The 22410-nt window shown below is 47.7% G+C and overlaps 1 protein-coding gene across 1 annotated transcript in view; it reads left to right on the top strand.

Moving 5' to 3' along the window:
* Nucleotides 1–1728: 1728 nt before the first annotated feature.
* Nucleotides 1729–22410, top strand: part of PCNA (proliferating cell nuclear antigen) — a 26401-nt gene continuing 5719 nt past the window's right edge. The window contains exons 1-6 of the mRNA XM_085855548.1: nt 1729–1936; nt 8284–8462; nt 8577–8674; nt 17398–17465; nt 18004–18195; nt 18327–18450. Of these exons, the coding sequence (XP_085711674.1) occupies nt 1895–1936; nt 8284–8462; nt 8577–8674; nt 17398–17465; nt 18004–18195; nt 18327–18450 (703 nt within the window). The 5' untranslated portion in view covers nt 1729–1894. The remainder of the gene's footprint in view (nt 1937–8283; nt 8463–8576; nt 8675–17397; nt 17466–18003; nt 18196–18326; nt 18451–22410) is intronic.

The raw sequence follows: 22410 nt of genomic DNA, 5'->3' as shown, positions 1-22410 counted from the left end.
CCCATACAGCACCCAGCCCCCATACAGCACCCAGCCCCCATACAGCACCCATACAGCACCCAGCCCCCATACAGCACCCAGCCCCCAGCCCCAATGCAGCACCCAGCCCCCATACAGCACCCAGCCCCCATACAGCACCCAGCCCCCAGCCCCAATGCAGCACCCAGCCCCCATACAGCACCCAGCCCCCATACAGCACCCAGCCCCCATACAGCACCCAGCCCCAATGCAGCACCCAGCCCCCATACAGCACCCAGCCCCCATACAGCACCCATACAGCACCCATACAGCACCCAGCCCCCATACAGCACCCAGCCCCCAGCCCCAATGCAGCACCCAGCCCCCATACAGCACCCAGCCCCCATACAGCACCCAGCCCCCATACAGCACCCAGCCCCCATACAGCACCCAGCCCCAATGCAGCACCCATACAGCACCCAGCCCCCATACAGCACCCAGCCCCCATACAGCACCCAACCCCCATACAGCACACAGCCCCCATACAGCACCCAACCCCCATACAGCACACAGCCCCCATACAGCACCCAACCCCCATACAGCACACAGCCCCCATACAGCACCCAGCCCCCATACAGCACCCAACCCCCATACAGCACCCAACCCCCATACAGCACCCAGCCCCCATACAGCACACAGCCCCCATACAGCACCCAGCCCCCATAGAGCACCCAGCCCCCATACAGCACCCACGCAGGATCAAAGCGACAGCTTTTCATGAATTCAATAATCCCAGAAGGGAAATGATTATAGGGTTCCGGTAATGGCAGATCTACAAGATCTAGTAGCAACACTCGCATGAGAGTCCCTTCTTGGTCTTCCGTTTCGTTGTGTTCGCAGCGGCTGCAGAGGACGAGGAAGAGGAAGAGGGAAAGGGAAAGAAAGAGAAATAAATGGGGAGTCAGAAGGAGGAGCCCCCTGCCAAGCTTATCTATACACCCTATCATTGAGCGGTTGTTGTTGTTTTTTGATGGGGGGGATAGCATGTTTGTAGATATTGGAGATATTAGGATTTAATTGTATAATATTCACGTTATAATAATATAACGAGTAGATATAACAGGGGTATCGTAGGTTCTCTGGTCCCACGTGATGCTGATTATTTTAAAGGGGGCGGGGCGAGGTGTGCAAGCGGAAATCTTATAAATCTTGCTCGTCGTGAGTCCCCCACACGTGGTGTCTGCACAAGTGCAAGGTCTGTCACTGACATTCGCTCCCAGAGTTACATCCAAACGAAGACAAAATGCTTTGTCCGTTCGAAGCGCCAACAAATGGGGTTCACTCCCGGGATACGTTATCAAAATGATTATATATATATATATATATATATATATATATATATATATATATATATATATATATATATATATATATATATATATATATATATATATATATATATATATATATATATATATATATATATATAACATATATCACCGTCAAACAGCTCAAGTCTGACGATGCACTGACGTACTGACCGACGATGAGTAATACTTCACGTCTCGGCATTCAGTAAATGAACTTCCGCCTCGAAAGTCTCATTTTCCCTCTTCAGGGTGTCCATTAGGACTTTACAAGCACGGCTGGTTCCGTCAAAATCAAAATGTTTATTGGAAATTAAAACAACATCGTTGAGCAAGATTTGTTTTTGTTGAACGAATGTTGTTTAAAATAATATATACTGATGTCGAAAATACAGAAATATATGAGAAAGATATTGTACCTCCGCCGTTCAACTTCCTGTCAGAAGTGACGTCCCAAAATTTCCCGCGTTTTCTCACGACCAGAGGATCCCTTGATTCGCGCTGTTTTTAGGTTTTGTGGGATTTTGTTCCCCTCTTCGTTCTTGTGTTCGTTTCGATATTTTTTCGTCATGTTTGAGGCCCGTCTCGTGCAAGGCAGCATTCTGAAAAAGGTTTGTTCAACCGTGGCTGTGACGACGTGCTTTACACATTAATTGTTTTGTTTTTTTGAGTATTAAATGCTTGCTGTTCGAACAGTGTCGGTTTTGTTGTGGTTACTATGACGTCATGAGACATTTTGTTAATAATCGGGTCCGCTTGATTGGTACGACGTTGAGGAAGCACCACGTGACGAGTCAAACTCTTTTTTTGGGGGTGGATGTGGATGTGGATGTGGATGTGGATGTGGCTGTGGCTGTGGCTGTGGCTGTGGATGTGGCTGTGGATGTGGATGTGGCTGTGGCTGTGGATGTGGCTGTGGCTGTGGATGTGGATGTGGCTGTGGATGTGGCTGTGGATGTGGATGTGGCTGTGGCTGTGGCTGTGGCTGTGGATGTGGCTGTGGATGTGGATGTGGATGTGGATGTGGCTGTGGATGTGGCTGTGGATGTGGATGTGGATGTGGATGTGGATGTGGCTGTGGATGTGGCTGTGGCTGTGGCAAGATTCCATTGTTGTGGAGAATCAGTTGTTTTACTTTTTGAAGATATTTGTAAAATTTTCCCTTTGTGTAATGTACCAAACTAGTGTAGTGTTTATGTAATCTGTAGTGTCCGAGGAGCAGTCAGACAGACACGAGAGCAAGTAGCAACTCTGCTTTATTGCCAGACCGGATGCACACTACGAAAACCCCTAGCGGGCGAGTCCTGATATAAAACCCAACCACGTGACTACAAGCATCCCAAAGCACCCAGCACCCATACAGCACTCAACCCCCATACAGCACACTTCCTCCCCTTCTAAAATGGCAAAAATCAACATTCAAAATCCTCCAAGTACCGCGGCCGTCTCCTGATCCGCCCCGGCCGGACAGCGCCACCAGATGGCCCAGGCTCTGACGCCTCCTGGCTCGGTCGAGGTGACGCCCTCGCCGGACTCGCCCCATCCGTAACATCAAGCGCCCTGGCCGACAAGCTTGCTCGTCTCCCTCGGGCAGGACTGAATCAGGTAAACACCCCAAGTCCGCTAACCCCATGGGCGCCGGCACGTCTGGCCTTGGCGACATCAGAGGTGGGGGCTCCATGTCGCTCGGCACGTGATGGGGTGACGCTCAACAGCGATCATGCATTTGGTCCACGTGCCGCTTCCACACCTTTCCATCATCGGTCTTAACCAGGCAATTTGTCGGTCTGAGTATTGCAGACACCACGGCCGGCATCCATTTGGAATCGTGGTAATAATCGCTCACCATTACCCGCTGTCCCACATCAAAACCGCGTACCAGCGTCAGGCGCGACACTGCCTCAGCCACCGACCTCCTAGGGCGCAGCAAATCCAGTCGAGACCTCAATGCACGTCCATACAGACGAATGGCAGGGGTATCACCGGTGGCTGGATGAATAGCATTCCTATATTGCAGCAAAAATACATCAATCATTGTCTGCGTAGATGCAACCTCCCTCTACGCAAGGCGCGTTTCAACATTTTAACAAACGATTCCGCTTGCCCGTTCGTTGCAGGATGATACGGTGCGGCCTTCAGATGTCGAATATCGTTTCGACGCACAAAATCGTCAAACACACCCTCGACAAATTGTGGACCGTTATCAGAAACCAGAATCTCGGGTATTCCCTTGTTAGCAAAGATCGTTGCATGTACGCTGCATGACCACAACCTCCGGCCATTTGGAGAACGCATCGATCACAATCAAAAACATTTTGCCCTTACATGGACCAGCAAAATCCACATGTTCTCTGCCAGGCCCCGTCTGGGATCGGCCATAGCCCCGCGGATTGTCGGCATCTGCCTGACAAGTAGCGCAATGCTTAATCATTTGTTCAATGTCTTGATCTAACCCCAGCCACCACAACAGGCTGCGAGCAAGACTCTTGGTCTTCACGATGCCAAGGTGACTTGCATGCAGCTCTTGCAAACAATACTGCCTGAACTTCGGTGGGATCACCGTTCTCATTCCCCACATAATGCACCGCTGGGCCAATGACAGCTCTGACGGGCGAGACGCGAATGGCTAAAATGCCGGTGTCGAAGGCAGATCGCTCCAATTCCCCGTAGAAATCGCCTGAACAATACAGGCGAGTACTGGATCATGAGCCGATTCCACCGCGACCTGCTTGGCCGTGACCGGCACACCTGATCCATGGCTTTCTGCCAAAAGGCTGGGCCCGAAGCAATCCCAAAACAGAGCCGTGTGTATCGATAAAGCCCCTGACGTGTGTTGATTGTCAACAGGTCTCTGCTCCCGGGATCCATCTCTTGATGAAAATATGCATCACGTCGATCAAACTTCGTAAAGTACAGACTCCCTGCCAACCGTGCATATATCTCATCAATCGATGGCAGCGGATACTGCTCCACGCTGAGCCGCAGGTTAACCGTGGTCTTGAAGTCCCCGCACAATCGGACGTCCCCATTCCGTTTCAGCACCGTGACGACCGGGGTGGCCAAGTCTGAGTACGGCACCCGTTCGATCACTCCACAGGCCTCCAGTCTATCCAGCTCACCCTTGACCTTGTCCCGCAGGGCATACGGCACCGGTCTTGGCTTATAGAATCGAGGTACCACCCCTCCTTCATGAATAGCTTGGCTTTCATGCCCTTGAGTTTTCCAAGCTCGTTGCAAAACAACCCTTGATGCCTTTGCAGAATCTTCTCCAACTGATCCTCTAATCGGCTCGGAATGGGTTGTACAAGGTGAATGGCTATCCAGTCTAGCCTGATGCGGGTCAGCCAGTCCCGACCGAGGAGAGAGGGCCCCCTCCCCCGCACCACATACAGCTTGAGAGCGGCGTCCTGACCTTCGTAGACCACCGACACGTCTGCCATCCCAACCGGCGTTATCTTCTCGCTGGTGTATGTGTACAGCGTGAGGTCCGACCTGATAAGCTTCAGACCGTTGAGTCTACACGCGGTCTCTTCGCCTATGATCGACACAACCGCTCCTGTATCAATCTGAAATATGATCGGCGTCTTGTTCAGCTCGATTTCCACTGTCATCAGTCGTGTCGCCGCAGGACCAATTGAAAACAGGCTCATCATTGGCTGCAGGTCCCGCCCCAGGTCGCTTCGCCCAGGCTGCAGGTCTTGCTCCGGGTTGTCGGGATCGTCCCACACCCCGCCGTCCATGACCTTAACGGTGGCCAACGCCACTTGGCACACACGCTTCCAGATGGCCCACCTTGTGACAATGTAAACACACGCTGTTCTTATACGGGGACACCCGCCGCAGGTGTCGACCTCCACACCCCCAACATGCCTGCGCGTTCACCTCGCCGCCCGACCGGCCGCGTTGCGACGACTGGCCACGGTCCGCACCGAAAGTCGCTCGTGCGGCCAGTGGCACACGGGACATAGCGTGGACTCCCGAGTCACCTGGCATGGTCTGACCGGCGATGGCTCGTACATCCCTGAGGGTCGACAGCCGCCGCGGTTTCGACCGCCGTGCTGAACGTAATGTCCTCGCACTTCTACCGTAGTATCGCCGAAACCATTTTCGAGTCTTGCAATCCAGAAATTAAACTATCTTTGAGCCTGGCCGGACGTTCACCCATCGTGAACTTGCAGGCGACGGCCAGTTGTTTCACCCGCGCGACGAAGTCCGCGACACGCTCCCCCTAGCTCCTTGCCAGGTGATCAAACTCGTACCGCGCCAGCTGTGATGATGTTTCCGGTGCCGTGTGCGCCTTCATCTTCTGCACGATGTCACCGAACGACAGCCCGGCGTCTCTAAGCTTGTCCGGTGCAACCAGGTCACCTAACAGGCGGTAATTTTCTCGTGACAGCGACGCAAGCAATGTCAACTTCTTCTGGCCTTCCTCCACCACGTTGTTCGCGTCAAAATAGCACTCCAATTGCTCCGAAAACAATTCAAAGTCATCGCCGATGAAAACAGGCACTTTGCCATGAGCAGTAACTCGAATCCCATCCTCGTCGCCAACTGTAGTGTCCGAGGAGCAGTCAGACAGACACGAGAGCAAGTAGCAACTCTGCTTTATTGCCGGACCGGATGCACACGACGAAAACCCCCTAGCGGTTGAGTCCTGATATAAAACCCAACCACGTGACTACAAGCATCCCAAAGCACCCAGCACCCATACAGCACTCAAACCCCATACAGCACATAATCTATCAAACCAGTGTAGTGTTTGTGTAATCAACCAAACTAGTGTAGTGTTTGTGTAATCTATCAAACTAGTGTAGTGTTTGTGTGTTCTACCAAACTGGTGTAGTGTTTGTGTGTTCTACCAAACTCGTGTAGTGTTTGTGTAATCTACCAAACTAGTGCAGTGTTTGTGTAATCAACCAAACTAGTGTAGTGTTTGTGTAATCTACCAAACTAGTGTAGTGTTTGTGTAATCTACCAAACTCGTGTAGTGTTTGTTTAACCTACCAAACTCGTGTAGTGTTTGTGTAATCTACCAAACTAGTGTAGTGTTTGTGTAATCTACCAAACTAGTGTAGTGTTTGTGTAATCTACCAAACTAGTGTAGTGTTTGTGTAATCTACCAAACTAGTGTAGTGTTTGTGTAATCTACCAAACTAGTGTAGTGTTTGTGTAATCTACCAAACTAGTGTAGTGTTTGTGTAATCTACCAAACTAGTGTAGTGTTTGTGTAATCTACCAAACTAGTGTAGTGTTTGTGTAATCTACCAAACTCGTGTAGTGTTTGTGTAATCTACCAAACTCGTGTAGTGTTTGTGTATCCGTTATTAAAAAAAAAATTACTTCAACAAATTTAACATTTCAACCATTTGATTGGGTAACCGACCCATGAAGGGATTGTTACTGACGTTACAGTCAATGGAACTGTGTGTGTGTGTGTGTGTGTGTGTGTGTGTGTGTGTGTGTGCAGCTAGTTGTATTAAATATTGCATTATTTTGAAGGGTCCTTGTGATAATGGACCAAACAATTATTGCTCTCGAAGGTCGCAGGCATTGAGTGCCCCCCTCACTCGTACTCGCCTCCGTGCACCCCCAACTCGTACCGCCCTCCGTGCACCCCCACTCGTACCGCCCGCCGTGCACTCCCTACTCGTACCGCCCTCCATGCACCCCCTACTCGTACCGCCCTCTGTGCACCCCCTACTCGTACCGCCCTCCGTGCACCCCCACTCGTACCGCCCTCCGTGCACCCCCACTCATTCTGCCCTCTGTGCACCCCCTACTCGTACCACCCTCCGTACACCCCCACTCGTACCGCCCTCCGTGCACCCCACTCGTACCGCCCTCCATTCCCCCCCACTCGTATCACCCTCTGTGCCCCCCACTCGTACCGGCCCCTGTGCCCCCCCACTCGTACCGGCCTCCGTGCCCCCCCACTCATACCGCCCTCAATCCCCCCCACTCGTACCGGCCTCTGTGCCCCCCCCCCCACTCGTACCGCCCTCCATTCCACCCCCCCACTCGTACCGCCCTCTGTCCCCCCCCCCACTTGTACCGGCCTCCGTGCACCCCCACTCGTACCGGCCTCCGTGCACCCCCACTCGTACCAGCCTCCGTGCACCCCCACTCATACCGCCCTCCATGCAGTCGATGTGAAGGCCTGTGTGCACGGACAGAGCAGTTAAACAGTGAATTTTAACACCTGAAAGCCCATAAGAGTGTGTTAACTGACATAGTTAGTGTGCGATGTGAGTACGTTGTGAGATCCCGGAAGGATCCATTACGTTGTTGTAGCCAATTCAGGATGAGGAACATTGTGTTGAGAGCTCAGATCAAAGATAAGACTGAGAGAAGGAGTTGATTGAGGAAAGGAAATTGTATATGAAAGGGAATAAATTGTCCTCCTGTTGGATTCACATTGATTTGGTGGTTGTGATTCTCTGAGTGCATTTCATTGGTATTTGATGGGATGACAAGATGGCCTAGAGGTATGCCCACTCCACTCCAAGCTGTCTAACCGAGGTTCGAATCCCGACCCAGTTATAAACTGTCATCCCAGTGTTTTACAGGCAGGGTCATTCATCAATGTGCATGTGCCGTCCCTCGGATGGACGTTAAACAGGCATCCCATCTGCCAGAATTAATTGGTGGACGTTGAAGACCCCACGGTGTCCTTCGTGAAGAGTGGGCAAGCTATCGCTGGCACCCTGGACAAATTGCAAACTCCTGCCCTGACCAGCTGAGGGTACTGCATCAGTGGCACAGTTGCGCTCTTAGTCAATGATGCTGCATACGAACAAAGAGTGATATTTGATATTCTCACGCAAGATTGCACGGAGTTGTAGCACACTAAGTTTGGTTTGTTCATTCTGTGTACGAGTTGTCAATTTGTATGTGAGTTGAGAATATTATGTGAACCTTGTTTTTTGTGGCTCTCACTGTGTGCACTTTCCACTCAAAGGTGCTTGAAGCTCTAAAGGACTTGATAACTGAGGCATGCTGGGATATAAGCTCCTCTGGCCTCAGCCTGCAGTCCATGGACTCGTCACACGTCTCTCTGGTGCAGCTGACCATGCGCTCGGATGGTTTTGACTGGTTTCGTTGTGACCGGAACCTCGCCATGGGTGTTAATCTCACTAGGTATGTTAGGGATTGACCCTATTTGCATTAATTGTCATAACTTGAGCTCTTGTATGTCTAACCATGTTCCTTCATATTCTTCCACTCCCTTCTATCTCTTCTTTTTTACTCCAGCATGTCCAAAATCTTAAAGTGTGCAGGAAATGATGACATCATCACACTACGAGCAGAGGACAGTCCCGATACATTAACGTTGGTGTTTGAATCTCCCAGTGAGTCGGTGTTGTGTCATGTTTTTTTTTTTTTTTGGGGGGGGGGGTGTTGTTTGGCATCAGGTAAGGATTTGTTTCAGGGTTTGAGATTACATGTGAAAACATGCACAAGTGCACCTGCATCTTTGACGGTGCACATACTGTTACGAATCCGGGAGCCATTTGCACACAGACAGCAGTCCCTAAGCTTAGTTATTTTGACAAGTATGTGTTTATAGTTAGAATCCCTCCTTCTGTTTAATGGGAATTTCGTGTGTGCGCTAAGAGTTATTTTATAGTTAGAATTTATATATCAACTACAACAACAACAACAACAACAACAACAACAGCAGCAGACCGTCCCCTCGCTCCACCGTCGCCATTATGCACATGGCCTTAGGTGAGGAGGTAGGCGGAGCTACAATCGCTTCAGCTCCGACTCCACCCCTTGTTCAATCAGGAAGCTCATCACCTCAGGGCTGGCTCCGCCTTAGCCAGATGGAGCGTTCGGCCCGACCAATGAAGGGAGGCCACTAGTCGCCCGACAACCCCTCGTCCAATCAGGAGGCGAGTGGGAGGAAAGAAATCCCTCCGACCTCAAGAGAGCAAAAGTGATCGGCGCGTTCGGTCTGACGGTCTGGGTCTGCCTCGCCTGGTGTCGCCCGATCAGGGAAAGCCTCCGGACTTGATCGCCGGTCGCCTCGTCCGCCTTCGTGCTAGCTGGTGACCGTCGCTCCTTCCCTCATCCCTGGTGCTTGGTGCTGCGTTGTGGCGGTGGGTTTGAGCCCCACCACTGGACAAGCTTGACCAGACTGCACGAGGCAGACATGTGCAAGAGTAGCATCCTGCCCTCAGCTCGCCTTTCCCTCCTGGGCTGAGGGACCGAATAAAGACCCCACGGGGTCCATTTCTTTTGGGTGTGTGTGTGTGTGTGTGTGTGTGTGTGTGTGTGTGTGTGTGTGTGTGTGTGTGTGTGTGTGTCCGTCCGTGGGCCCCGTCTTTAAAGGTCCCATGCAATTCAAAAGTTTCTGGTTATTTACCGGTATATATTAACTTGACCTTCCTAGTGAAGAAATCACCCATGTTTCTTTTTTAAAATCAACAATGGGATAATTAGACCAATATTTTGAACATTTGTAGTGCTTTTCACAACTTGCTATGCCCCACCCCTCAAAAAAGTGGAGTTCAGCGAACCACAGGTCACGTGACCGTTGAGGTCATCTCCAGAACGCGACTCGCTCAGAGTCGATTGATGAGACGTTGCGCGCCGTATAAAGTACGTACAAATGCATTGTGCACATGTGTTTGCTATTTCACTGATCGTCTTAATTCATGTGATTGTTTCGCGGAAGTTTTTAAGAGTTTTAGCCTTACGTTCGAAAATGCCTGCAAGATGTATCGTATTAGGATGCAGCAATGCAACCAAAGACGGTGTAAGCCTTCATGTATTCCCGAAAGATGAGAATCTTCGGAGAATATGGACATCTAAAGTGAAGCTGGCGAGGGGAAACTGGAAAGGCCCCAGCGACACAAGCATCATTTGCAGCGCCCACTTTGAAGACAGTGACTTTGATCACGGGCTCTATTCGCTGTTCAGTTTGAAGAAGTTGAGGAGGCAGAAACCTGATGCAGTACCCATCATCAAAAGCAATGTCATCCGATAAATCCGTCGTCCGTCCGACTAGTCAGATAAATCTGGCGTGCTGTAGCTTTCTTTTATTATTCTCTTTATTTCATTGTTTTATACTGGCACTACATGACGACAGTAGGAATAAAATAAATAAAAATGCAACAGAACGTCAGATTTATCGGACTACTCTAGACAATTGTGTCGCAAGGTGTGTTCTGCACACAAGTTTCCATCGTATCGGGACAGCGAGATTGCTTCGTTTTATGCGCGGAGAGATACGGCCGATGACATGGGCTGGCCTTTCGATTCATTCGCCACGGAGCAACATGTCCGCTGCGCTGTGCTGGTCACGTCACCTCACTAAAATATTTCTGATATCGAGTAGTATGCAAGTAGAATTTACATTATTGAATTCTGAATCGGATTTAGTCGAACCAGTTGTTATCGCCAAGTCTTCCTTCGATGTCCTCCCAATCATCATGAACGCCGGGAATTTTATTGCCAGTTTCCTCTGCTTGTCCTGCTTCGGGCTCGAACTGGTAAGGCCGTATTTCATTTCCAGCTGCCTGAACTTCACCTCCGACGACTACGTTATCCGACAATTCTCCATCTGATTCAGACCAAAATCCTTCATTTCTCTCACACTCACTGTCGCTATCAGACAAATCAAAGTCCATGTCATCCATTATTCAAAACCAAATGTTTGATTTTTTTTTAAAGCAGAAATGAATGAAGCGTTTGAGTCGATCAATTGAATGTGGAAACACAACCAATACAGAAAGGGTTACGCGTCGCTCAGTAGATTTCGGCAGAATTTTTAGGGGCGTTCCCTAAGAGGTTTGTTTTTTAATTTTACATTTTACAGAACGAGTATTGTGTAAAAACATTGTCAGATCAGAAATCACGATGAAAAACTCCTACAGGACATATTGTTGCGGGCCGGGCGTCGGTGACGAACACTACCGCTAGATGGAGCCATAGAGTCGACTTCGCCGATCACCCGGAATTTAGATCGTACTTCAGAAAACTCCGAAGAATATGGATCCCTTATCGGACTGTGAAGTGTCAATATTACTACCACGTGGTACAGGGTTATTTGCCAATTTTCAAAATACCTAGATATCCACGTGGCGATTTACCGAGTCTCCACACCCTCGACGGCACCCGTACGGAAGGAGCTGCTAGCGTACTCGAACCGTGTGTGACCCAAGCGGATGGTTACCGAGATCCGTCGGTCCAAAGGTCCCCTTATGGCGGCACAACGGCCTTGCTAATTTTCCAACACGCAGAACGCTAAGCTAATGGAGGAAAGGACACGAACGAGCTGATACATTTCACAAATGGGGATATTTATTAAACAATAGGGAAATGAGGGGAGCACACGTATGTACAGCAAGGCACTTAACAGTTCATTACTTAGCGGACTGGCGCCACAAACACACACACACACCCAAAAGAATCTGACCCAAAGTGGTCTTTATTAAGGCCTCCAGCTCGGATGGAGAGGCGAACCGAAGACCAGAACCTGCCTCGGACCTGTTCACCTCGTGTGGTCTTCACGCCGAGTCGAACCAGGCACCAGTGAGAGGCGAGCCAAATCCAGCCACCGCAATCAGCCTCTCGAGCTCCGGCGGATCCTTTCGCGCTCCAGAACACGCGCTGGTGAAGACGAGGCGCCGATCCTTCACAATCCGCTCGAGTCGATTCAACCGAAGAACCACCAACCACCTTCCATGCTCTCCGAACAACCACCAACCACCAACTAAGAACCAACTTCTGTCTCTCCGTTCCCTTTTTATCCCTCGGGCACGGCTCGCTTCCGGCGTAGCTCGTTCGCCGTTGGTGGGGGCTGTCGCATTCCATTTCTTGGTGTGCCCAAGCGAGCCGATGGGTGGGGGCTTGACCTTTCCCCTACTGAGCGTGTGGAGAATGCCGGGAGCGGAGGGTTTTTGTTGGTGTCGTTATCGTTGGTGCCGTTGGTATTGTTGTTATCGTTGGTGTTGTCATCGTTGGTGGTGTAAAAATAAAAAAAGGAAAACCTGACTCAAAATATCTCCACAGTGCAGAACATTTAATTACCCATTAGACAAGGGAAAAGGGAGCTATCTATCCACATTTACTCATCGATATAACTAAGCTATAGGACCTGTATGTTGAGTGCAGTAAACTTCCAAATTCGTAACAATATATATACTTTTGAGTGACATGGGACCTTTAAGTAGGATTAAGTGTTTTTCATTGTACATTGTTTGCATTGCTTTTATTCGGTTGTAACTCTGCTCTGTGTCTCCCTTCCCGATTATTGCCTATTATAAATAAACCCCCAATTGTTAAATGTTCCAGTTCGTTGCCCGTCGTTTCTGTCATTGGCCTAGCATGGTTCAGGCTCGAGAATTAGTGAAGCCGTCTGGGCCAGTAAGTTGTCATTGGGACCGGCGCGGCTCTGGTAACTCCCGCGCGGTACGCCGGACCAGAGTCGGTACACGCGACTCGGTTCGGACAGAGTCGGCCGAGGGTGTGGTTTCCCCGGTAGCTAGACGGCGTGAGTACTTAGGTAAATTGGAATAGACAAGTGGACCCTACCTCACGCCGTCGAAATATTGGCGACCACGGTCCTTTAAGTGGCCCGTCGACTCTGGAGTTATCCGGGGTGACGACCTTTCAATTCCGGTGTTCGGTGGGAGGCGGCCCGACTGCTCCCCCTGGCGGTCGTCCTTGCCACTGAACCCCGGCCCACAACAATACAACTCCCGAACTGTGCATCGTGTGTACGTAAAACAAAAACTCAATTTATTTTTTGATATTTCACCCAATAACTTAATTTACCACCAACATCGGTAATCACTGATAATCCAACAGGTACTTTCCCCACACGAAATTACCCCTCATGCTGTGGTGCCGGTTATATTTTTAGTTCAGCCATTTTACACTCACCTCGATCTGAAGAGAATGAAGAATCTTCATTTGCCGTTTTACCAAAGGCTCATCGGACTCATACGTAGCGGAACCAAATAAGTGATATTTTCCACATGTGGAATTGGAAAAATGTGTTGGTAGCTCAGTTTCCACCACCAGGGAGAGAACAAGCAGAGCAAAAGGCGATTTCCAAAGGGGACGGTTGGTCTCTTGCAAAGAATGTTGTCACTCAAACTGTGCGACACGTAGAAGAAAGAGTTCAGCTCTTCAATGGATGATGACAGTGGCAAGACATTGTAAGCTTACATTAAATGTGTCCCTGCTCTTTTGCTTGGCAGAGAAAAAGACATCGAGGAATCCGGAAATGAGCCAGTTACTGCTCATTTCAAACCCCTTCCATGCCTTAATGGATGCCAAGTCTGCTCGTCCAGTGGATGTGCTTGATGAATGGGAGGACTTGAAAACCCCGATGATCAAGAAGAGTGTCCTCCAGAAGTGTTCAATTCACAGATTTATGGTCAGAGACTATCAAATCCAGAAGCCATTGACTTGCCAAATATCCTTCTGTCGGTACAAACTAGGCTAGTATGGCTAACAAACTCTGCCGAGCGTGAAAGAGGCTTCTCCATAAAAATGAACATCACCAAGACTGGAGAGCCAAGTTGAGTGTGTACAGTCTCACCTCTGATGTTCATCAACATCAACTGTATGCGATCTGTTTCAGCTAACAATTCGGACAAGGCCATCAAACTATCAAACTCTGGTGGGTTTAACATAAGGCCTGTTAAATATCCAGAAATTTGCAGGGTGTCACTCAATGATTTTTCATCATCCTCTTTGGATTCTGATTCTGAATAAACATGGACACATTTCCCATCAAGCTGATTTGATGATGAAGTAACTGGAGATTGCCATTTGGTAATTAACATTTGGCATGTTAGGTGATTAATATTTGAATGTGGTGATTAATACGGAATACACAACAAAACCTGCACACACCCTGGTACTGTATATGAAGACGATCATGGCTCATCACCACGTGCATAGCGCGAAGCAGGGTTCAGCAATTGGTTAACTCTCTCTGTCTGACAGATGTCAGTCTATGATCGAGGAACTACTTCTTTTCTATTTTGAGCACCGTAGAACACAATTCAGAACACGAACCTGTAGCTTAGCAGAACTTTTGGTCTGAATTTGGCAAATTGTACAGCGTCTCGTTTCGAGCACACATATGTGCTTGTGTTGTAGCATTTGCTTCTGTCTGGCTGTCTGGCAGTCAAACTAAATTGAAAATCATTCCAAACAGGAAACTTGCTATTTTTGGGGGGCGTCATGAAGGACACAAACAACAGACGATGAACTAATATAGCGTGTTGGATGAGGTGGTGTAAAAACGGTGCCTAATAATGTGGCGGTAAACATCTGATTCAGTGGGTTTTTTTTTCCACAGGCTCTCAAACCTACTTTGTTTCAATGAAATTATATATTTGAACACTGCAGAACACAAATCACCTTGTTTACACTTTCTGTATACAGTCGAGGCTTGTGGAAGAGCGAGAACACAAAACGGTTCAGGATAAAAGGAACAGCAGCAAGAGAAGGGGAAAATACCAACAGTCCGGCCGAGGGAGGAAATACACTATGTGGCCAAAAGTATGTGGACGCCTGCTCGACCAACATCTCATTCCAAAATCATGGGCATTAATATGGAGTTGTCTAATCCCCCCCCCCTTTGCTGCTATAACAGCCTCCACTCTTCTGGGAAGACTTTCCACTTGATGTTCGAACATTGCGGGGGATTTGCTTCCATCTAGCCACAACAACATTAGTGAGGTCGGGCACTGATATTGGGCGATTTGGTCTGGCTCGCAGTCGGCGTTCCAATTCATCCCAAATGTGTTCTATGGGGTTGAGGTCAGGGCTTTGTGCAGGCCAGTCAAGTTCTTACACACCAATATTGACAAACAATTTCTGTATGGTCCTCGCTTTGTGCATGAGGGCATTGACATGCTGAAAAAGGAACGGGCCTTCCCCAACCTATTGCCACAAACTTGGAAGCATGGAATCGTCTAGAATGTCTTTGTATGCTTTTGCGTTAAGATTTCCTTTCACTGAAACGAAGGGGCCTAGCCCAGGTAAGGTCAGGTATGGGAACATGCGCCAGAGTAGCGCGTCACTGCATCCACTTTCTGCTGGGACTCCAGGGGCCTCCGTCTGGCCATCCCCAGGCAGATGCCTGCCCCATCCTGATCTCCTTGAGATGCCATTCAACCTGCTGCAACCATAAAGGAAGTGGTCGGCCCATTGGCCTCCTCCACTCACGAGGCTCTCTCGCTGAGAGGTGAGGAGTAGGATCAGCGTCAGGAAAACGAGCCACATGTCCATACAGCCGCAGCTGACTCTCACGGACAATGCAGGTAACAAATCTCATTTGAGGATCTTAGTTTTGACCCAGGAAACCCGTAACCCCAACGGCTCAGACTTCTCATTCAGCACCTCGAGGGCCCCCAAAAGGATATCTAGAGTCTCTGCAAAAATGACTGCATCCTCTGCGAAATCAAGGTCAGAGATCTTGACATTCCCAAACGATGCACCACAGCTTGATCTTTCCGACATGCTCCGCAGAATTCAGTCCATAGAAGTGCTAAAAAGTGTGGAGGCCAGTACACACCCCTGACAAACTCTAATCACAACTGGAAATAAGTCAGAGATGGAACCACCACACCTCAGCACTCTCAATACCACATTATAGTTCAGACATCAGATTGATCAGTTTTGGTGACACCCCACAAAGACCTAGCATCCTCCAGAAGGCATCCAGATTCACTGAATTGAATGCTTTATAGAGATCAACAAAGGCTGCAAGCAGCCCCTGCCGTAACTCTCGTCTGCGTTCGGTGAGGACCCGAAGAGCAACGATACGGTCAATCGTGGACCTCTTTGATGTAAAGCCTGAGTATTCTGGGCGCTGGTGCAGATGGTGGCGAACCCTATCGAGAATTATCCGAGCAAAGACCTTGCCAGGCACTGAGAGCAGCGTCACCCCTCGGTCGTTGTTGCAGTCTTGGCGATTACCCTTCCCTTTCCAGAGAGAGATATCAAGGCCCCTCTTCCAGTCAGTTAGGATGATGCCTGTGTTCCATGCAGAGCACAAAACTGCATGCAACGACAGCATTTCCACCAGCCATGAGAAGTTCAGCATGGATGCCATAAATCCCAGGAGCTTTACCCCATTTCAACCGGTTCACTGCAGCCTGTATTTCTACAAATTAAGGTGATTCACAGTTGATGGGGAGGGTCAGAGGTAGGAGCAGAGGGGAAGTCACATCCAGAGGTATTCCTGGGGTTTTGGAGCTGTAAGAGTAGTCCAGTAGTATACGGAGACTGAGAAATGGTGTTCTGATATATAGTGCGACTCCGCAGCCAGGACGGGGTGCAGGGCGATCACACCGGAGGAGACAATAACCAGAGAGTGATACTGAGTCGGGGACATCCTGTGGGAGGATGGAATCCCAGCCGAGAGGTTTTGGAAAATAAGCCTTGTGAAAAACAAAAGGAAAATAATTTGATGAAGGAGGAGAATAATGAATTGGTTGTTGTTGACAGAGTACGAAGGAGAGCGAGGGATTTTCAAATACATTGTTGAAGTTTTTTTTTTTTTTCTTTACTTTCAAAAATTTTTTTTGAACTTCCAAAATCTTTCAGTTTAGTCATACTTGGGTAAAATTTTACACCATCTTGTTCAATGAAATTTCCCACGTGCTCTGAGGGTGGAGTAACAGCAAGATTGGAGATAAAATGGTGGTGTCCAGCAATGCAGCCACATGGCTAACTTTGTCCAGAAGATGTTTGTTTGCATTTTGTCAGTTTCTCTGACAAGAGTTGGCAGAAAGTTCAGTTCTGGACCGTTCCGTTTGACCCATTGGCTTCACATGGTCGCCATCGCACCTGTTAGTGAAAATTCACGAAGAAAGCTAATATAGATCGAGCTCGGGAACACAAAGAAAGAGTTGAAAAGACCCTTTCCATGTCCTTTTCTCGAGTCTAAGCAAGATAAGGTGTTCTATGAACTCTGGTTTTAGTAAGTAAAATTTGGTGTACCTGTTTTTGAAATTGGCTGGCACACTGTGCATGTACCGTTTTTTTTATTTTTTTTATTTGACCCTTAATTGTGTGTTTATGACATGCTATTTGACAGATCAAGAGAGAATATCAGATTACGAGATGAAGCTGATGGACCTTGATGTAGAACAGCTTGGAATTCCGGTGTGTTCTCGCTATAACATTATTTTGGGATTACCCATATGTTTGTGCTCTTCCTCGCATTGCTTCCTATTTTCTTTCTCCGGCCAAATCGTAATACATATTTTATCTCTATTTCCACCACACTTGCACCACAGTTGGTTTGACCTCCACAACATTCGAGCACCACAACTTCTAAATTTGCACGAACATTCTGGCACTACAACTTGAACCAGATCTACACCGAATTTTATCTCCACAACTTTCAGGATATCTAAACATTCTGGCACCACATTTTCCACCAAATATACACCGCATTCTGACATCACAACTTTATTTTATTTCATTATTTTTAACCCTTTGAACCCTGAGCTCCTTGGACTTTCAGCTCCTCCACCCTGGGCTCCTTGGAGAAAAACCTGCCTGCTCATGTATATAGAGGTTTGAATAGACACCAGTGAACCGGCCGCTCGGGGAAAATGGCGGCCGATAAATTGGCCATGAGGGTTCAAAGGGTTAAACATACAGTATATATTCATCTTTTCTTGTTGTGTTCACTCAGGACCAAGAGTACAGTTGCGTGGTGCGCATGCCTTCGGCGGAGTTTTCTCGGATATGCAAAGACTTGAGCCAAGTTGGAGATTCCGTGGTGATTGCCTGCACAAAGGACGGCGTTAGTTTTTCCGCACAAGGAGAGCTCGGTTCAGGAAAAATCAAATTGAGCCAATCCGCTTCTACGAAGGAGGAAGAGGCGGTGAGGATCGCAAGAAAGAAAATGCATCATAAAAGTTTTTGATAAAACTTGCAACCTTACCTCGTTATATCTTGCCATTCTCTCTTCCCAAAAATTAATTTATGTTTTTAATTTTTGCTGTGGACCTACAGGTCACCATTGAGATGAATGAGCCTGTGCAGTTGACCTTTGCTTTGCGATACCTGAACTTTTTCACCAAAGCCACTCCCCTTTCTGCAACAGTGACGCTCAGCATGTCTGCTGAGGTACCACTAGGTATGTGGTATGGAATGAGGGGGGAGAATCATATCTGCCTTTCTTCAGTGTGGTGCATGTTGATGTTGATGGATGTACTTGTCTCGTTATTGTTTTTAAAATATGTGAAGCACTTGTGATGGTCATATTTTGTATGGTGTTTTATATCGATGTGTATCGCCCTCACTGCACGCACTCCTGTACGATTGTTGGCATGTCTTATGTATCGATCACTTTAATTTTTACTTGGAGTAGAGTTTTGACTGGCCACATATTAACCACAAAAATTTCGAAAACCTGATCACAAAAGCTCAAATGGTAAAAGCATTATGGCCTGGACAGGCAGACATTATTATTATCATTATCAGTATTGTCGTTGTCATTATCATTTTCAGTATCATAATTATGAACCATTATCATTGTATTAAATGTAGATTCGTCCATTATACCCACAGTTATTTAAAATATAGATTCGTCCATCCAAAACATAAATCCGCAGTCTCATGCAGCTGTGCTGTGACGGGGATAATAAGGGCTATTTATAGCTACTAGGACTTTGCCCTTTGGCATTTTGACCCAATTATTAATTACTGTAAGCACCCGATCCCGTAGGGAGGGTGGGGGGGGGTGTTATCCTTATTCAAACGTGTAAATTCAAATCACCACTGGAAAACGTGGGGACAAGAATACTGTAAAGGTTGAGGACTTGTAATACCCTCCCCGACCTAGATCGGTGCTACACGATGCAGATTTACATTGAGAATTTGTCGTCTCAACTGGTAAATATACTACGACTGTACATAAAATATGAAGCCAACAAACCAGAGGACGTTTCCCCAACCCACCTTGTAAAAAAAATTCCAAAGACACGTGCGAACGGAAGATGTCACACATGTAACCAAAATAGCAAGGAATACAGCCTCATTGTTTGCAAAAAAGATGAAAGAAAAATATAAAACAAAATATCAACAGATGTACACTGACACCTGGGAGAACAATATAACTGGGAGAACAATATAACAGCAGGAAGGTATATATATAAAAAAAAAAAGTTGGACAGATTGGGCACAGACAAAGAAGGTTCATTGGAATGGGTAAGGAGAGGTCAGCTCAACTGGGATGGAGAACAAATCATTATAAATGCCCAAGACCAAGCATGCTACACCAATGGCTTGAAGAAAATAGTGGGACTGAGTCAATCGGACAAGTGTAGGTTTTGCAAGGTCGAAACAGAAAGCACAAGCCACCTCCTATTGGGATGTAAAAAACTCCTGTCAGAACAACTGTGCATACAAAGGCACAACAAGGTTTCTGGAGTCAGGTCAATTATGGGAGCATGCGCCGGAGCAGCGCGTCACTGCGTCCACTTTCCTCGGATACTCCAAGAACCTACGTCTGGCCATCCCCTAGGCAGATGCCTGGCCCATCCCTATTTCCTTGAGATGTTGATCAACCTGCTGCAACCACGAGGCACATGGTCGGCCTATTGGCTGCCTCCCACTCACGAGACTCCCTCGCTAAGAGAATCTGGTGAGCAGGATCAGCGTCAGGAAAACGAGCCACATGTCCATACGGCTGCAGCTGACGCTCATAGACTATGCAGGTAACAAATCTCATTTGAGTCTCTCTTAACAACCGCTCATTGGACACAAAGTCCGACCAGCGATGGCCAAGGATTCTCCGAAGAGACCTGGGAGCAAAGGTATTAAGTGTCCGTCTCAGATCCCTGGTCAGAGTCCAAGTCTCACATCCAGAGAGCAAGACTGGAAGCACCAAGCACCTGAAGTCTCGGACTTTCATCCTCCCGCACAGGTACCGACAGCATCACATCCCATAATCCAGTAAATACATGACTCCCCAACCCCGACCCAGACGTTTATTGACCTCTGGCTCACAGCCAAGAGGGACATGAATATCACTGCCAAGGGAAGTGAATCTCTCCGTGACCTCAACATCCTCACCACAAACGGGTACAGACAAGATAGCAGCATCCAAGATGTCATTGAAAGCCTGGATCTTAGTTTTGACCCAGGCAACCCGTAATCCCAGTGGCTCCGACTCCTCATTCAGCACCTCGAGGGCCCCCAAAAGGATATCTAAAGTCTCCACAAAGATGATTGCATCATCTGCGAAATCAATGTCAGAGGTCATGATAATTTCCAAATGATGCACCACAACTTGATCTCTCCGACATCCTCCCCAGAATCCAGTCCAAACAAGCGCTGAAAAGTGTGGGGGCCAGTGCACACCCCTGACGAACTCCAGTAACAACTGGAAATAAGTCAGAGATGACATCACCACATCTCACAACACTCTCAGTATCAGAGTGGAGTTCAGACATCAGATTGATCAGTTTTGGTGGCACCCCACGAAGACCAAGAATCCTCCAGAGTGCATCCCGATTCACTGAATCAAACGCTTTACAGAGATCAACATAAGCTGCAAGCGGCCCCTGCCGAAACTCTCGTCTGTGTTCGGTGAGGACCCGAAGAGCAAGGATACAGTCAATGGTTGATCTCTTTGGTGTAAAGCCTGACTGCTCTGGACGTGGTGCTCAAGCAGATGGTGGTGAACCCAATCAAGAATTATCCGAGCAATGACCATGCCCGGCACTGAGAGCAGCATCACCCCTCAGTAGTTGTTGCAGTCTTGGCGATCACCCTTCCCTTTTCAGAGAGGGTCAACAAGGCCCCTCTTCCAGTCAGTTGGGATGATGCCTGTGTTCCAGGCAGAGCACAGAATTACAAGCAACGACACGTTCAGCATTCTACCAGCCTTGAGAAGTTCAGCATGGATGCCACAGATCCCTGGAGCTTTTCTGCATTTCAACCGGTTCATCGCATCCTGTGTTTCCACAAACGAAGGTGGACCACAGTTGATTGGAGGGTCAGCAACAGTGATTATAACAACCCTGACATCCAACTTGATAGCTGGTGGATTGGCCTGGTACAACCACTCAAAGTAACCGGCCCAGCGAGCCTTCGCTTTGGACTCCTCTGTCAAGAGCCCACCTCCCTCTGCTCTAACTGCAGTACACCGAGGGATGGGCTTGGAGGAACGCAATGCGCAAATTCCCCTGTAAGCAATGTGGAAGCAATTTTAATGTTAGGAAACTATAATTCAAATACAAGCTGTTTATTCAGTAAAATACAAGACACTTCTGTGCACAGAAGGAAGACCTCAACTTGCTACATAGTTGCAATCTGAAGACTTAAAACTACATAGAATATTGAGTTTTAAAAAAAAACTCGAAAAAATTGAGTAAAAACAGTTTTACCACGATATCAGATGGACCTTTGTGGACTTCAAATTTGCTATATATATATATATATATATATATATATATATATATATATATATATATATATATATATATATATATATATATATATATATATATATATATATATATATATATATATATATATATATAGGGGTTTTGGTTTGTTTACAGCCTCGGGAAGGGGTGTGGGGAGGGTTTGGTAGGAAAGAGTCACGTTTTGCCCTGCTGACGAAGATGGTCACCAAACGATGGTCACAAAACAGAAAAGGTTTCACAAGGTTGTTTACGACTAAAGCAAAGAAATGTGTATATTCTGCTTTTAACTCGCTTTCTCAGCATATACATTTATTAAATTATTTGTCAAAGTACTAAACTCAGTAAATCGTGCATTTTTACATAATATTAAATTGCATTTTAATAATTTAGTTTCCACAGCAGGATGAGAATCACTTGATCACAGGTGATTCTCTACCCCCTCACAGATTCCTCACACATAGGCCTCCTTGTCCACCCTTAGTGCACGAACAGTTTTGCGACTCGGCTTCCTGAACAGCTCAGCTCTGCCATTCAGCCTGGCCCTGCAACTGGTCAATGGTATCCAGTGTCCCTTGAGAGTGAAAATTATTCTTCACCCTCTGGTGAGTTCCAAGACATCCATGGGCAACATCAAGGATGGTGTTGTTAAAGGCACTCCAGGA

Source organism: Eptatretus burgeri, chromosome 14, assembly GCF_056783735.1.
Source record: "Eptatretus burgeri isolate ZD-2024b chromosome 14, Ebu_testis_v1, whole genome shotgun sequence".
Taxonomy (NCBI): domain Eukaryota; kingdom Metazoa; phylum Chordata; class Myxini; order Myxiniformes; family Myxinidae; genus Eptatretus; species Eptatretus burgeri.
The sequence above is the reverse complement of the archived record's forward strand: the minus strand, read 5'-3'. Positions and strand labels throughout refer to the sequence as shown.